At 43.0% G+C, this 18,216-nt stretch overlaps 1 protein-coding gene across 6 annotated transcripts in view; it reads left to right on the top strand.

Moving 5' to 3' along the window:
• The window catches only part of LOC143385570 (contactin-4), a 271,910-nt gene that overhangs the window by 135,909 nt on the left and 117,785 nt on the right, over positions 1 to 18,216 (top strand). For all 6 annotated transcript variants that reach the window (XM_076841028.1, XM_076841026.1, XM_076841027.1 and 3 more), the window contains exons 7-8: positions 5,326 to 5,462; positions 6,967 to 7,096. In XM_076841028.1, the coding sequence (XP_076697143.1) occupies positions 5,326 to 5,462; positions 6,967 to 7,096 (267 nt within the window). The remainder of the gene's footprint in view (positions 1 to 5,325; positions 5,463 to 6,966; positions 7,097 to 18,216) is intronic.

Genomic DNA, 18,216 nt, shown 5'->3' with positions numbered 1-18,216 from the left:
ATTAATTACCCCCTGCCTCCTCCCTTCCCCTCCCACCCCTCTGCCCTAACTAGAGTCCGTCTATTCCTCCCATGCTCCCCCTCCCTACCCCACTATGAATCAGCCTCCTTATATCAAAGAAAACATTTTTGGCATTTGGTTTTGGGGGATTAGCTCACTTCACTTAGCATTATCTTCTCCAACGCCATCCATTTACCTGCTGGTGGGACTGCAAATTGGTGCAGCCAATCTGGAAAGCAGTATGGAGATTTCTCAGAAAATTGGGAATGGAACCACCATTTGACCCAGCGCTATCCTTCTCCTCGGTCTATACCCAAAGGACCTAAACACAGCACACTACAGGGACACAGCCATATTAGTGTTTATAGCAGCACGATTCACAATAGCTAAACTGTGGAACCAACCTAGATGCCCTTTAGTAGATGAATTGATAAAATAATGTGGCATTTATACACTTTGAAAAAAAAAAAACATGACTTTGTTATGAGAAATGCTCCATTTGTAAAAACCAAGCAAGGCTACGCTAGCTCAAAAGGGTGACTTCCAAGAACCCTCAGGTCTTTGTGGAATTGACTTAGGATACTCTTGGGAGGGTGGCCTTTGATGTTGTGTGGGGAATGGATGAGATCCTGAAGTCAGAAGAGGGGAGATTTTCATGGCTGAACAGAGACCCAAGTTGGATCCAAACTCAGGATGCAGCACATACAGTTCTTATAAAGCTGGCTCTTGCTTCCAGTGGTTTCTACACATTGGAAGTTGGGGGGTTTCAAGAAATCTATTTTTTATAGACTGGAAGGCTCTGTAATCACAGTGGGAAATGAGTTGATTCCCTGCCAACATTAGTAACATTGGGTTTGAGGTCCATTGAGAGTATCTCCACGTTTCCGTGAATGGTGTGAGAATGCCAAGCTAGAGATAAAGATTTTGGAAGCCCCTATAGACACATCGGTGGTAAACTAAGTGAAGTCATTACCTTCAGACTCACGAAGCCCCCTACCAATATGACTCTTAAGCAAGATCTCCACCGAATCCCAGAAAGAATTCATCTTCTCCATCTGAAAGAATTGCAAAGGTCTACAGGTTATCTTTTCAGTAGGAATTACCGGGTTTGGCTGCCCATGTCTTTCCTTTAAGATTCTAAAGTCTCCAAAGCTGAAGGGCCTTGGCTAGCATTTATCTCTGTTTAAAAAAATTACTGATTTGGGAGAATCGGAGAGCCGCATACCTTGGAGAACTGTTTGGCCCATGGAGTTCCAATGATATCTGCTCGCCATGAAAATGATTATTGGAAAAGAGGCTGGTCTGAATCCAGCGGCTGGAACAGGCCAATGTTGATTTAGGTCATTCTGACGGTTATTGAACTGAAATGAAGGGATTGTTCATCGGTCTAAGAAACTAGCCACGTGACAAGGTCAGATCCCAGCCCAACCACTGAACCCGCGGTTTGAATTTGTAGCTTGAAACGAGGCTGCGTGTCTCAGAGAAGATGATGGCGCTCGATGTTTCTTAACATGTCCTTGACCTTGAGAGAACCCAGAAGGCCCAAGTAGATGTTTCTCTTTTAACATGTGAATTTAATTCTGTTTAATACGTGGGATCCGTATTGAAAGCACATGAAAGGGTATTACAGAATGAAAACCAGGAATGGTCCTTCGTGGACCAGCGATGCTTTGTTCAGCACCAGAGGGGCTCATCATCCAGGGGCAAAATGGCGGCAGGGCACTACTTACTTTTGGCAGAGCCAGAGGATGGGATGAGTTTAGGGTGGGGCAGGAAGACTGGTAGGTAACCGCATCCTTCAACTCTCTCTGTATAGTATCAAAGAAAACACTTAGAAATATAGTAGTAGTGAACTTTAGTACCCAATAGTTGTAAAATCATTTAGCATTTGTTTAGTATTTATTCCTAAATGCTAAATGGTATCATAGTATTTAGAATAATACTATTTAGAAATAATAGTACTGAACCAACCTGCCTGGGCCTTTCTCTGAGCTGGTATTTTTGACATGGAGTTGAAAAATGTAGTTGGATTTTGGAATCTGATATCCAGATGCATCATCCAAAAAAAAAGAAAATTGAGGATGGCCAGGCATGGTGGTATATGTCTATAATCCCAGCAGCTCAGGAGGCTGAGGCAGCCTCAGCAAAAGCAAGGCACTAAGCCACTCAGTGAGACCCTGTCTCTAAATAAAATACAAAATAGGGCTGGGGATGTGGCTCAGTGGTCGAGTGCCCCTGAGTTCAGTCCCTGGTAACTCCATTCCCCTACCCCTGCAAGAAGCTGGGCATGGGGGTGGGGGTATAACAAATGATATTTTCTATAATGGTCTAAACAGGAATGTTTGTTATCCACAGACTTTGGTGACTCAAAGAGATTTATGAGCTGTTTCTCTTAAGCACTGAACTTTATTCTAGTACAAAAATCTCACCCACTTAGCTATGATTCATCCAATCTGAGTAGGAAGGAAAACCGTTAACTAGGTGGGATTTTACCCTGAAGGTCTTCCGTTGGCATGTGAACATAAAATCCACTTCATTCTTTTTTTTTTTTTTTTAACCTAATAAGCTATTCTCTTCCTCATCTCCACGGGCTCATGTGCAGATATTCACTTTAAGAAGCAGATGTTTGTAGTACGTCAGCTTCAGCTTTTGTGAATTTCTTTTACTTTAAAAACCCAAAGGTGGTCCACAAACACCAAATGAGCTGTTCATTTCACCTTGGCCCCCACAAAAACAACAGCCCTTGTGCATTCAGATACCAGGACCCCCAGGTCCCCGAAGGAAGAAACCGAATGTATCAGAACTTTGCAGAATTCTCCCCAGGACCTTCCTTCCCTGCCCCCACCTGCCTTATAAGATGCAAGGTTTTTTTTTTTTCTTCCTGCCTTCTCTGTGTTTGAAAGAAAGCAACTCCTTGTAAGCCCAAGTGTTGCAGAGAAACCCGTGACATTGAAATCTCTGTCTCTGCGTGTGGTTTTGATGTTTCCTCTTTTGAACTTCAACTTGACATTGCTTCATAACTTACATTTGCCCTTCCGGGTTTTTTTTCTGCCCCCCCCACCTCCCCCTCACTGTCTTTTCAAAAGTTTGGCTTCGTGGTTAATATTGCACACAGATTTCTGAGACTTTTCTCGCTTGCTCTGTTTTCCTGGACTCGACCGGGGGCGGGGGGCGGGGGGGGTCAATATTCAGCCGCTGAACGTGAATCAGGCACACAGCTGCCGTGAGTCCTGTCGGGGTTGCACATCGGGGTCCTCCCGGGGGAGATGTGCAAAGGTGTTCTTTTGAGCTTCCTCTGCATTAGAAGCAGGAAGATGGAGAGCCGTGGCTCACGGGCAGCTCTTTCAAGGATGTAGGTCATAACCCTTCATTCAAGCTAATGCTTGTTGATGTTCTAACTTTTTTTTTTGAAGTTGACCCTTTTGGCCTCCTGTATTATGCAGCCATGCATCAGGCCCATCCGTGGAGGATTGGTAAACCTGTTTTTGCTCTTTGGAAAAATAAAAATATGAAATTGCTCATAGATGGGAAAAAGAAGAAAGCCTCAGGTATGCAAAGACCTGGAGACCTCTACTGGATAAGGGACTCACGGAGCGCTTCTCCACTTTTGTTTATTATGGAGAAAGCAAGATGCACAGTTTGGCCTCAACACTAGCGATTTCCTTTGGAGTTCGATTCTGGATGCTTCGAAGACTCACCAGATGAAGATGGCTGGGGTCAAGTCCATGAAAGGACGTGTTAAGAAGATTGAGCAGCGTTTTCTAATATAGTACGGATATGGGCTCCGATCAGGTGGACCTCAGTAGCCCTGCCCTACAGAAACATCCTCTCGACAGATAGCATCCAGGAGAGAGCTGTGGTGTCCCCTTCCATGTGACTCTGGACAAAAGGTTCCCTTCCTGATTCGTGTAACGTTAGAGTTAACAGCCTCAATGGTGCTCCAAGCAAGATTTGATATTCAGGAAGACTTTTTATGGAACATGTCTTTATGTCCCTTGAGACCAAGGAAGATAAAAAAAAAAAAAATTGATTTCAGTGGAAGCTTGAAAACTGTGGTACCATTTGGCTGGTGGAGGTGGTACGCAGCTGTGGGCAGTGAGAGAATTTTGTGCTGCTTTGAATTCCTGCGTGAGACTGTGGGCAGCTCTTGATTGCATAAGAAGGTTTTGTGGTTGTTGTTGTTTTTGGTACCAGGGATTCAACTCAGGGGCACTCGACCCCTGAGCCACCTCCCCAGCCCTATTTTGTATTTTATTTAGAGACAGGGTCTCACTGAGTTGCAAAAGCCCCACTTTTGCTGAGGCTGGCTTTGAACTCACCATCCTCCTGCCTCAGCCTCCAGAGCCACTGGCATTACAGGCGTGGGCCACCGCACCCAGGTGCATAAAAAGGTTCCGTAAAGATGAAGACTCACTCAGAGAGCGGGGCTTCTCAGGGGATGTACTGCTGCGGTCCTGGAATCTGACATCAGTGCGGAATCCATCAGTAATAAACAATGATGACCTTGATGAGGTAGACAGGAGTCCCAGAGTTAGTCTGCACAACACGTGGGAGTGAAGTCTGCTAGTCGGGGACAGGCCAAGTGACGCTAAGAAAGGACACCCCCAAAATACAGTGGCTTAGATAAACTCAAGTCGCTCTTGTGTTTCTCTATCCAAAAATAAATATGTAGGTCTAGGGCTGCTTTTCCTCAAGGTCATTCAAGGTGAAAGGGGTCCTTCTGTCGCTCAAAGCCTCTCTATGTACCTGGATTGTTCAGTTATGAGGGTTTTCCAATCGAGGTGAAGAGATAAGAAGAATGCAGGGCAGGTATCTTTAAATGGATAACCGGGAAGTTGTTCTCTCCAATCACATACTTGTGCCATCCGCCTGAGCCTGGGTACATGGTTACCTCTTGCCGCAGAGCAATGTGGAAGAGTAGTGTGAGCCGAGAATTCAGCAGCTCAGCCAGACGTGGTGGGAGGGTGGGAAAGGGTTTCTCCTTCTAATTATAACAACAGATGTGTAAGGGTGAGGGGCAGTTCATTCTGCCCCTTCTGCCCATGAGTGATTCTAAAAGTTCAAAAATATTATTAATTTTTTTAATTAAAAAAAATTAATTTCAGTGGAAGCTTGAAAAATCACAAACAGAATCTTCAGAGTAGGGTACAGATACGGCCACCCCCCTACACTCACACCCCAGTTCCACCCAGCTCTGTTGTTTGCATAACATCTGGGAAAGGAATCTTATTAAAAGACTTAGGTTCCCCGTTGATGGCATACAATGAAAACAGGTTGAGCACTCGCCCTGTTTACGCCTGTTCCTTGCTTTCTGATCTGCCACAGCTCAACCTAATTGGATTCAGAAGATAAATGATATCCACGTGGCCATGGAGGAGAACGTGTTCTGGGAATGTAAAGCGAACGGGAGACCCAAGCCCACGTACAGGTGGCTAAAGAATGGTGAACCACTGTTAACTCGGGTAAGCAAACTCGGATGGCCGGCCGCAGTCGTGTCTCGGTATTGACAGTCCTGTTTAAGGTGGCCTCGTTGCTATGGAAACGAGGAGCTGTTTCCAAAACCACCCGCAACGAAAGGCCAACTCATAGTGGAAAAGGAGAACAGGAATGCACTTGACCAAGAGAAATCCTACATGAACCCCCGGGTCTCCAAAGCCTCGTTGAGTTAGTTCAGCATCAATCCTAAAGCATTGGTTTTTTTCCCAGATGGACATTTGTGGCTCCTGCCATGGGTAAGGTCCCAACAGAAGGTCTGGGACATGTCCTTTTTGCTCAGGTACAGACCAAGGTACATCCTTGGATCCACTACAGGAGGGCGGGGGGTATCAATCTGATTCCAGAAATTTCCATCTAAATGGAATAAGATTGTGGCAGAGAATGCTGAATGAAGGAAGGGGAACAATTGTGTCCGACTGAATTTTCCTTACTGTGTTTCCTCCCCCTAAACTTCAAATGTTAACTGGGATTTGACATTTTCCTCAGGCGCCAAACTGAGAGCCTGTTTCTCATGGTCAGGTCTCGTGCCCCTGTCCTCCACCCATAGGACCCCTAGGAAAGATTACTGCTCTGGGCACCAGGAAGAGAAAGGGTTCTGTTTGTCCTCACCAACCCGGGTCCCATGGGCCTCCTCCTCCGTTCCCTGGAAGGGCTCCTCTTGGTGCAGGAATCTCTCAGTGATAAAGGCCCAAACTCAAACAAATTGCTGGATCGTAGGTCCCCAGGTAACGGGCGTGACGGTCCCTCTGTTTAATGCAGGGGGACTTGGGTGCCTCGATTTGAGCACAGACTGGACAGGAGGTAATACTTACAGGGATGGATTTGCAAGTTGCAACACCTTCAGGGTGACAAACATCCAAGGTCTTTGGTGCCACACATCGTCTTTGCCCCCCCAGCTAGACTCGCAGAAGATGGTCCCAGGCTGCCATCATACCACCAAATGCAATCAAGTACAGGGACGTTAAATTGTTCAAATGCATTTTGGGGGTAAGTCTGAACTGATGTCAGACATTTTCCTCTGCTTCCTCCAAGAAGGCTATAATCCTGGGAACCTTCAAAGGGTTGCCTGCTGGTCATTTGAGTGTCCTTCAACCCTCAACGGTCAACTCCCACCCCCAACTTTCCCCAGTTAGCCCAAAGCCTTGGAGTAAAAAATACCCATTTACATTTCAAGTTCATCTATTTGGAGGGGGATATTAATCTGAATGGTTTCGCTATTAAATCAATGAGAACTCAAGAGAATCCCACAATTTAAATTCCATCTACCCACTGATGCCCTGGATGTTCTATTTAGCATCTGACCTGCCACGAGTTTAGTTGACAGATAAATAGATCATGTTATGTAAATTGCTTATACGATGGCTATTCTCTTTCCATTAAGTCCCCTTGATAGAACATGTAGCAAAATTGCCTTCAGGTCTCAGTTGCAGAAGGTCATTGTTTTTGCATTTTCTCTTTTTTTCCCCACAGGACAGAATTCAGATCGAGCAAGGAACGCTCAACATAACCGTCGTGAATCTCTCGGATGCCGGGATGTATCAGTGTGTGGCAGAGAATAAACATGGAGTTATCTTTTCCAGTGCGGAGCTCAGCGTAATAGGTGAGTACTTTATATGGGGAAAGAAATGAAAAAATAACTTTTTTTTTAAGCACTGGGGATTATTGAACCCAGGGGTGCTTTACCACTGAGCCACATCCTCAGCCTTTTTATTTGTTTTATTTCGAGAAAGGGTCTCACTAAGTTGCTTAGGGCCTCAGTAAACTGCTGAGGCTGGCTTTGCACTTGCGATCCTCCTGCCTCAGCCTCCCGAGTCGCTGGGATTACGGGCATGCGCCACTGCGCCTGGCTCAACATAGAATTTTGAGACGCCACGAACATGCAGACTATAGCACTAAGCGAAGACAACTATTCCTGATTCCAGCAATGCTTGACACGAAAACAATCAATAAATGACACAAGTCAAAACAATTAGCGAAAGTCGTAAGTCCTGCAGGGATTTAGGATGGAGAGTTTGGGCTGTATGGACCATCTAAGCTTGCACAGTTTGGATCTGGACAGACAGAATAGAGAAGCAGGACTGTTCCAGATTAGAGGGACACAGAGCAAAGGCTCAGAGTTACAAACTACCCAGGGTCGTTTTCTATACATCCTGAATATTTTTTTCCAAAATTTTGGATTCAAATGCACAAAGCAGGTACAGGCAGAGTTTCAACCTGAGAAATAAAGATGGAAAAATTATTCATGGCCACATTCAGAGACTTAGAAGTCCCCTCTTAAATCCCTTTTTCTTTTCGGAAAGCTCATATGCATATATTTCAAGTGAGTTTGAAAGGCGGCTAAGTGTTTATTTGGTAAATCTCTGAAGTCCCTCTTAAGGTGCATGAGGGAGATGTTTGACTATTTGTAAGTACCCAGGAATTAATATTGGTAAACATCGGTAAGCTATAATAGTATTCCACGAGACAGGATAGTGATAATTTGGCTCTTAGGGGTCAGACAAGTGACTTGTTATTACGTGTATTCAAATCTCGATGAGGTTCAAAATGGTAGGAAAAAAATGGGAAAAAAATGCTTCTCTATAGGGGAGGAAAAAGTGTATGGGTACCTGCTATGGGTCAAATATTAGCATCCCCTGTGCCCGAGAGAAGATTCCCCTTAATGCTTGATAATAGCTCTGCAGTCATAAATAAAGAGTTAGTGAGGAAGCACATATTTAATAGGGTTTTTTTCCTTGATCATGTTTTATACATTCTCTCTGGTTATTTAATGTATATGTAACATATCTATATTTAATGGATTAAAACTGCTAAATAATTAAGCTAGGCACTGGGTGACGTACTCACTCGGAGGACAAATGCTAGAGAGAGATTTTTATCTTGAACTCAGTCTACATAGAACTGATTACAACTCCATCAAATTGAAATGGCCTTGTTTGGGACGGGCCTATTACCAATTCATAATTTATCATTTCCCAAGGTCACTGTTTCCAGATCTTCTTTCCTGTATGAACCTGTACTGTGGATGAGGTTCGCTTGGGTGACCTACTCCGGTCGGTGGGCATCCTGGGGTGCCGTGTAGGTAGGGATACCCCTCATGCCCCTCCTGAGGGTATAATGGAATTGGAGTGAAGACAATCTTGCAATCCAGGGAAACTTGAATCTTCTATAGACGACTTAAAATGAGGTGATAATTGTGTCAGTCCAGTACTTTGTGGCTAAAAAAGAAAACTTTGCTGTTCTTTCTACTCCTGGGTTCGATTTGTGTCCCCTGAGATGACCATGCAGGTGACTGCGATTGCTGATCCAATTGCCAATTTCAAGTCCTCTGTCCTACTGGTCCTACGGTGCTCAGGGTGCATGGATAATGATGATGGAGAAAATACCTAAGGTCTCAAAGCAGTGTGAGGCAGGACTTCGAGGACCTGCAATTGACTGAAGGAGTGTTCTCCAGGAAACATCTAGAAGAGAAGGCAGAATAGGGAAGAGGAGGAGCTGAGAAGTGGGTCTCAGATACAGTCTAGTCTGGGCCTCGTCACCAAGAGAGGTTTTTAAAACATAAACTGCATCTCAGAGCAAAGTGAAGAGGCTGGCCTTATTTAAATATCTTGATCGGTGGGTCCTGGGGCTGCCTCTTTGGTGGGTGGAGGTGGAAGAGGTAGGAGGAGGGAGAGAGGGTGAGACCAAGCCTTCCGAAGTCCAGTTCCCAGAGAAGGAGACAGTTGGGTTGGCAAATGTCCACCATTTACAGCCCCCAGGGAGAGTAGAGAAGATCTGTATGAAAGTCTTGGTGACTTCTCTACAGAGAAGTGATTGTGACCGCCAAGATCTTGGGTACTTTTTCCAACTCACCTGGGTCAGAAAAGGTACTATAACAACTGGGCAATTTTCATCTCACAACGGGATGAGCTATCCCTAAGAGCCAGCGGACATCTGCTGGATTTTGAATACGACCTGACTTGACCATGACTACATATGGTGCAGAAGTAACTGTGTCTTGAGAAAATTCTTTTTTTTTCTTTTTTATTTAATTGACACATGTGTAAAAACATAAAAATTGTACCCGTCAGTGGGTTACTGTGTGACCTTTCAACGTTTGCATACTTTGTAGTCTATAGTGTTTAAATCGGGTTAAACGTATCTACATCTGGAAACATTTAGCATTTCTTCATGGCAAAACCTTTAATAACCTGCCCTCCAGCTTTCTGAGATGCACAGTACGCGGTCTTGCGCACAGTAGCCCTTCTTTGTCACGGGACATCAGGATTTCTTCTGTCCAGCTGTGACGTACTGCCCGTTGATCAATCTTTCCCTATCTCTCCCGCCTTTCTATTCTCCTCTGCCTCTGATAACCACCATCGCACTGTGTCCTGAGGACGTTTTATGTAATGGTTCAGTATGAAGCGATTCTCCGGGCCTGCATGGTAGAGGGCATCTGACCCTGGCCGGGCACCAGAATAGCATCGAGGAACTCATGTTCCAATTAAAGTGAGGTGCAGGGTTGAGCAATTATCCAGTTAATCTGGCATTTATCCAGACGATTGGCTCCCAAATTAGAAAACCATTAAGGCTAAACTCAGAGTTATTTCAGAGGGACTTTCACACGTGCTCATCTGCATCGGAGTCTGATTTCTCAGCTGCCTCGTTGAGCCAGATTACAAAATAATCAAATGGGCTGAGTGTGATCAGCATCTAATGAGAGGACAGATGCTTTTCTTCCCCAAATGTAGTCATCGAGGCAGGACCTTTACTTAAGTCATCAGGAAGAGTTGAGTTATGCCCTTGGATGTTAAATTCCCTTACGGGTAGAATGAGGAAGGCCCTCTGCAAATCTAAAAGTGTTTGCAGCTCTACAGAAAGTCTTTGCTGTGGTTAACGATGATTCGTGCCCCAAACCTGAAATGCACATAGCTGCAGAATCACCGGGATATCCCATTTCTGTCATTCTCAAATTCTGCTGTAGATTGTGTTCCTCTGGGGAAGTTTTTAATATTCTGATTCCGTACCGTATTCCATTGTCAACTAATCCCAGCTCTAAGCCTGGGACCCAGGGATGAGTCCTTAGAAGTGTCCCACCTGTGGCTCCAATGAACGGCACTGTTTGGGAACTACGGGTGTATTGCATCAGATCAGGAGGTCATTGGATTTGCCTAAAGGATCGATTCTTAAACTCGACCAGGCATCGGATCGCCCAGAGAGCACGCTAAGACAGATTGCTGAGTCCTCTCCGAGGGTTTCCCTGATGGTCATTCTGGGATGAGACCTCAGAATGTGCATTTCTAATAGATTGCCAGGTGATACGAGCCCAAGTGCTAGTCCAAGAGCCCGCCTTGAGGACCACTCTCCTAAAAGAGGAAATCGGTTCTGCCCAGAATGTCCTTGTAAACTTGAACAGACTCTACCTACTGAAAATTCTTATGAGGATCCAAACTCTGAGCCAGAAGTCCCCCCCCCATACGAGGGAAATATCAGGAATCAAGATGGCGGCATGGCTCCATGCACCATTTCACCAAGTCAGTGACTAGCAATGGCCACATGGGGTGGCTTTATAGGCTACCACATGAGGATTATGCTGAGGTATTACGAGGTGTGGCTCTGGTCACTTAAACCTAAGCCAGTGGGGGACATGGGAAACAGAGAAATCCGATTTATGATAATTAGTTTCCCCCCAAAAAAATGCCATGTGTTACGAGTTTACATTGTAACTCAGAAACACAGCCAAGGCATCTGTGAGTACTGATGGACATACACAGTCCTACAACCAAACTCTTGGTGAAGGTATTCTCCATCTTGAAATTCATAATCCTTTACATGAAGAGATTTCCAATAAATTACTCCTAAAACGTAGAACTCTGCTCTCAACAAGCAGAAAAATTCCACTCTTTGAGCACACAACCGAAGTCCTTTATCAGGCAATAAGAAATGAGCTCTCCCCACCTCCTCACCATATTGCCCCGTAGCTGTTTTTCCTTCCAGAAATCCAGGGTTAATTTAATTCTGTTGTATGAATGCTAGCAAGATTGTTTCCTGCCTTTCCTCCGTTTGACTTCTACCATATTTTAAGTGTATGTATTTCTTTACATCTTTCACTATTATCCACCTCAAGTGTCTTTAAATTAGTGAATAAATTAAATGAAATGAAGTAATTATTTTTTTCCCCTCTACCTCCCTCTGGCAGCAAATTAATTACATTTTGGTAGTCTGTCCTAGGGGTGTCTAAGAATTGACATTCAGGAAGATTTATAAGCAATGTCAGCAAGACTCTAGACTAGGAAGCCCCAGACTTCTCTTTCCTCAGTGGAGATACTGACTTCACCACAATCCACACACCTTTGTGAGACCAATTAAGAGATTTCTGCATTGTAGTCAAGGATACAGCCAAGCACCTCAAGGCTCAGAGGAAAATGAGGGCCCTTACTACTACAGCACCTCCTTCCTCCCCAGAATAACATCAGGAGAATACTCCCAACTCCTGACTTTTCCCTTGGAGAGAAAGTGAAGAATGGAAAATGCATTCAACATTGTGACTTGAGGGGGACCTGCCAAAGAGAGTGGTTTCTGTCTGTACCTAATTCTAAGTGTTAACAGAAACATCAGGTAGGAAGGACCCTGAGAAAAAACGCTATTGCCCCAGCTTGGTTTGGCTTCAGACTCAGCTAGCTGTACAACACACACTACTGGGAACTCTGGTGCCACAACTTGCTTACAGCAAGAGAGGACACAATAACTCATAGAGACAATCAAGGGAGCTGCTGAGAAGAAACAGGCAGACCTCTTCAGGAAATGAGACATAACACCCCAGAGAGGACTCATCCCTAGAAAAGGCTTAAGAAAGTCTCCAGAATCTCTGGCTGGGGCAATTGGTGAAATTCCTCTCTGTAGGAAACCGCATCACAAAAGACTGGGAGAGATATCGGGTTTTTCATATGCCACAGTCCAAACAGAAGACAAGAAATCATACGTGGGGAAAAAATAGCCTTTTCAAAGGAGTCATTGAAATCTCTAGAAATTCTAAAGAAACTGAAACACATCGATGACCCAAGAATTTACATGAATGATAATTTGGAGGCTGAATGAATTTTTCTTAACAAAGCAAAAATAACAAAATTAAATCAGGAAATTGATGCGTGGGCAGAAGGAGAGTACCAGCAGAGGCAGAAGATGAAGAACCTCTGCTGAGCCTGAAAGTCTGGTGCTGAAGAATACAATAACTGAATTGAAAAATCCACTCGAGGGTTCAATAGCCAGCAGAAGAAATAATCAGCAAAATTAAAGATGAACAAACATTAGAAATTATTGAGGCGGAGGAACAGAAAAGGAAGGAAAGAAGGGAGGGAGGGAGGAAGAAAGTAAAGTGAGTGAAGCCTACAGGACCTTATGGTACAACATCTAGTAGAACAATATACGTATTATGTAATTCACAGAAGGAAAAGAAAAACAAAAGAGGCAAACAGCCTATTGGAATAAATAATGGCTGAAATTTTCCTCAAATACCAGGGGGAAATGAATTTACAGATTTAAGAAATTCAACTGCTATTGATGTGACTCCAAAGAGGTATACACTGAAACACGCTATTATCATACTGTCAAAATTCAGAGACAACTGATATGTGAATGCTAACAGTAAGTGGAGAGAGGGAAGAATACAAATTCATCTGTTAGACAAAGGAGAATGAATGGAAGGGAGGGAGACAGGAATAGGAAACACAGTGGAATGAATCGGACATCACGTTCCTGGGTTCGTATATGAATACACAACCAGTGTAATGACACATCATGTACAACCACAAGGATGGCATCCTAATTAGAATAAGTTATACTCTATGGGTATATAATATGTCAAAATACACTCTACTGTCATGTATATGTAAAAGCAACAAAGTGAAAAAATAACTAAATTCAGAGACAATAAGAGACTATTTGAGACAGCAAGAAAAAAGGAGATTGAAGTAGTAATTAAAACATTCCAAACAAACAAACAAACCCAGGACCAATGCCTCACTGGAGAATTTTACCAAATATTTAAAGAAGAACTAACACCTGTTTTCCTCCGCCCTGTCATATAATTGAAGAAGAGGGAATAATCTAGCCTATAAGCTCAGCACAGTCTGCATTAACCTGTTACCACAGCCAGAAGATGACACTAGAAAACTACAGACCAGTATCCCTGAGGAACAGTGATGTAAAAGTCCTCAACAAAACTCTTCAGTTTCATTCAGCAAACTGAGGTCAACAGAATAGTTAAAGGATTATCTATCATACCCAAGTAGAATTTATAAGTGGAATGCAAAGATGGTTCAATATATGAAAAATCAATGTTACACATCATATTAATGGAATCAAGGGTAAAACAAAACAAAACAAAAAACAGCAACAAAAACCGAGTGATGATCTCAATTGATGAGAGAAAAGTATTCAACAAACTTAAGCACCAAAACACTAAAGAAACTAAGAATAGAAGGAAGGTGCTCAACATCACGAATACCAAGTGGGAAAAACTCATAGCAAGCATCACATTCAATAGTGAAAATTGAAAGCTGCTCTACTCAGATTAGGAAAAAGGAAAGAATGCCCATTCTTACCATGACTGTTTGACCAGTACTGGAAATGCTAGACCAAGCAATTAGACGAGAAAAGGAAATGTCCTTAAAACTAGAGAGGGAATATGGTGAAATTAACTGCATACAAGATCATGCAGATAACAAGCTCTTACATGTAGAAAACTCTAAAGTATCTACAACCAAACTCTTCAATGAACAAGTGGTTTCAGAAAAGCAGCAGGATACACCCTAAAACCAGGGGCATTTCTGTACTCTAACAATAACCAACCCAAAAAGGAATGTACTAAAAATGTGCTGGTCACAATAGCATCCAAAAGAATAAAACTGAGGAACAAGCTTAACTATGAAACCAAAGAGGGCTGGGTTTGTGGCTCAGCAGTAGAGTGCCCACCTATAATGTGTGAGGCACCGGGTTTGATCCTCAGCACTATCTATAAATAAATAAAATAAAATCACTGGGTCCATCTACAACTAAAAAAATATATTTTTAAAAAAAGAAAAGAAAAGAAAGTCTTGAACACTGAGAACTCCATCATATTGCTAAAAAAAAAAAAAAAAAAAAAAAAAAAAAAAAAGTCATGCTACAAATGGAAAGCCATCCCTTGTTCGTGGATTGGAAGACCCAATGTTATTAAAATGCCCATTCTGTCTCTAACCATCTACCGATTGAATGCAATTTCTATGAAAATCCCAAGGCCATTTTGTTTTTCAGAAATATACATATATACATGGCTGGATAGATGATAGATATACAGATAGATAGAGATATATAGATAGATAAAGAATCTCCGGGGGCTCACAAATAACCACACAACCTTGAAGAAAACACAAAGTTGGAAGTCTCCCATTTCCTGATTCCAAAACACCCAACATAACATCAGAGATTAAGACTGTGTACTATGGGCATTAAGACAGCTGTGTAGACAGAGAAACTGAAGTCAGATCCCAGAAAGAAGTAAACTAGGGTGTATGTGATGGTTTAGATATGAGGTTTCCCCAGAAGTTCATATGTGGGGCGATGCAAGAATTTTCAGAGGCACAATGATTAGATTATGAGAGTGACACAGTGACATGAAGCGGATTAAAACAGCACATGTGGTCAAACATTGTTTATCAGGGGTGCCAAAACTACCCCTGGTGCAAAATCAGTCTCTTCAACAAATGGTGTTAGGGAATGTGGATCATTGCATGCAAAAGAGTGAAACCCTTTACCTTGTACTGCACACAAAGAAAAGATGCAACATAGGTGAGACACCTAAAGAAAAGACCCCAAACTATACATGTCTAGGAAAAAAAAAAACACATAGCTTCAAGATATTGAGCCTGTCGATCATTTTTTAGACATGATACCAAAAGCACTTGCCACAAAAGCCTAAAATAGGTACATGGGACTTCATCAGACTTGGGAACTTCTGTGCAAGTAAGCAAGCAATCGGCAGAGGGAAAACGTAGTCCATGGGACTACGTCTGGTAAGGGGTTCAGGTTCAGGGTAGACCAAGAACTTTCTCTTGTTCTCAACAACAAGAGAAAACAACCCGATTAAAAGCAAATAGGGGACTTGCAGGGGTTTTTCTCCAAACAATATATATAAAGGGTCAACAAACCTAGGAAAAGACGCTCCCCCTCACTCATAGATAGGGAAATGCAGATCAAAATCATGATGAGATTTCACCCCATTCATTCCAGGTTGGCACTATTAAAAACACACACATGCACACTAGCAAATACTTGTGAGGATATGGGGCAAATCGGAAGCCTTGTAATCTGCAGAAATAGCTCAGTTGGAAAGGCATTAGACTGAAGCAGGTGGAGCCCTTGTGCACTGTTGGTGAATCGTCAAGTTTGATGCTGCTGTGGAAAGCAGCGTAACACCTCCTCTGACAATTTAAAATAATTACCATATGGTCCCCCTTCTTGGTATATATCCAAAATAATTGTAAACAACATCCTAAACAGATATTTTACACAACTGTGTTCATTGTAGCACTGTTCCCAATAACCAAGAGGTGGAAGCAACCTACATGTCTATAGACAGATGAATGGGTAAAATGTGGTGTGTGTGCATGCAGTGGAATATTACTCAGGCTGAAAAAGGAGATCCCATCATGTGCTACAACGTGAAGGAGAGTTGAAGACACAGTGCTAAGTGAAATAAGCCAGTCACAGAGAAGTAAATATTGCATGATGCCACTTAGCGAGGCATCGTGTAAAAAATAACAACAAAGTAATCAGACGTGAGGCCAGAGATTCTGTGTCTTTAATGAGATCCCAGGTGACACCAGTATTTCTTCTCCAGGGGGAGTCAGATTTGCAGTAGCAAAATTTTTTAAGTGTCAAAAAATCCTGGGTCTGTCCCGTGCTGGGAGTTCAGGAGTATGTTCAGCCAACGGAGCTTCTCCAGGTGGATCTTACGAGCAGTTAAATTAAGGAAGTTGATCTCTGTCCCCTTGGTTGGTTTGATATCCAAGAGCACCACAGAAAAGCGAGAACTGGAAAAAGCTCTGTCAGTCACCAGAGCCAGTTTTTATCAGAATCCGAGCATTGACGGCCACAAAGCTCCAAACCGTAGCTTCTCTTGGCTCCTAATGAATTTCATTCTTAGAGTAAAGACTGTTTCTTTTAATCAAACCTTTTGATTCTAAAGGCAAAAATGTATCTGTCTTTGCCTGCACAATATGTATCTGGCTCCTTATTGAAGGATCCTGATGGGCAAGAGATTGCTGAGACGTAACTACAGCCCCTCTGCGTTGCAGTATGTTCTGGCAAAGATACATGTGTAGGGCAGAGCACACATTAGTTGAAGCTCTAAACTGCTGTGATCCCTCGATACACAACTTCGAGGCAGCAGATTCTTTGAACAATATAAAGTCACCAAAGAAGTGACTTCTCAACACTGGGCCCAGGGTTGGGAGTTCCTAGAGATGATAAAAGTTGACCATGATACTTTGGTGTGGAGTAAGACCCAAGTCAAGGCCAAGCTAAATATCCAGGGCCTGTTTGGCTCTGTTTCCTTCCCCTAAATGTGTGTGTTGGGGACAGTGGTGGAAACAGCAATGGCTCGATTCGGCATTCAACGGGCTTCATGTTGGTAAATTGTAAATCAGCCCTGATGGGACTGTTTACACCACAGAAACTGGCAAGCTCTACAAACCAATTTTTGTTTTCTTGTTTTGTTTACGGAACCCGTTACTAAACATCCACCAGTTCAGATCATTTCCAAGTCTAAGTAGCCCAGATGCTGAATCTCGGGAGACTGTGCTTCAGCAGACTGAGGTCCAACTTCAGAGAGGATCCAGGGTCCTCTGCGCAGACCAGGAATTTCAAGAAGCCGGTTCCAACCCTGCTGATGGGGAAGAAAGGGACGCGGCACCCAAGCAAACAATCACGAGAACGTTATTTCCTGTTTTAAACAGAATCCCTGAGTTCTCTCCTGTAGGAACATACGATAATCCGACCAATATTAATTAAAGATCTACTTTGTGTGAAGTAGATATCTGTGCTGGGTCCACGTAGACGACACTTTTTGCCAACTTGGAGAAACTAATGGAGAACAAGAGTGACCATTTATTAACCGCTAGTTTTTAGGATTCTTACTGCCAGGCTGTCTCCTGTTCATTCAGCAAAAACTGCTATCACATAACAAAGTGACTCGTAATCCGATATGACACTGCAGTCCTACGCACTTCTTGCCTGACTGAGGACATGGATTTGTATAAGGGCTCAGGACACTGTGCCCGATACAGTGAAGTGTCACTAATGTGGATTGATGGAAGAAGGTCAAGGCAATTATTACTGATTATTTTTTTGAAATGCATATTCTCTTTATATAGATAAAATAGGTCAAGGGCGGCTTGCAAGGGTTTAGAAGCTAAAGCCCTCCTTAAAGTATTATAAGAATGATTTTTCACCAGCATGTTCACTCTTGTATGGTGGTTTAAAATAGCTTTGAGGTGTTTTTTTTTCCTGGAATCAGAAAGTTTCCAGCATGTTTACATGATTCATTTTTTTGGCTTTCCGAACCTTTCGTTTAAATGAAAGGGCTACGCATGATCCTACTTGGCAGAGAAGGCATGGAGAGACAGGGAGATGGTATCTGTGCTCTAAAGTATTTGGCATTTATTATAGAGCCAAAAATGCCAAAATTAAGGGTTAGTTCTCATT

The sequence above is a fragment of the Callospermophilus lateralis genome, chromosome 20, assembly GCF_048772815.1.
Source record: "Callospermophilus lateralis isolate mCalLat2 chromosome 20, mCalLat2.hap1, whole genome shotgun sequence".
Lineage (NCBI taxonomy): Eukaryota > Metazoa > Chordata > Mammalia > Rodentia > Sciuridae > Callospermophilus > Callospermophilus lateralis.
This window is presented reverse-complemented; position numbering and strand designations above follow the sequence as displayed.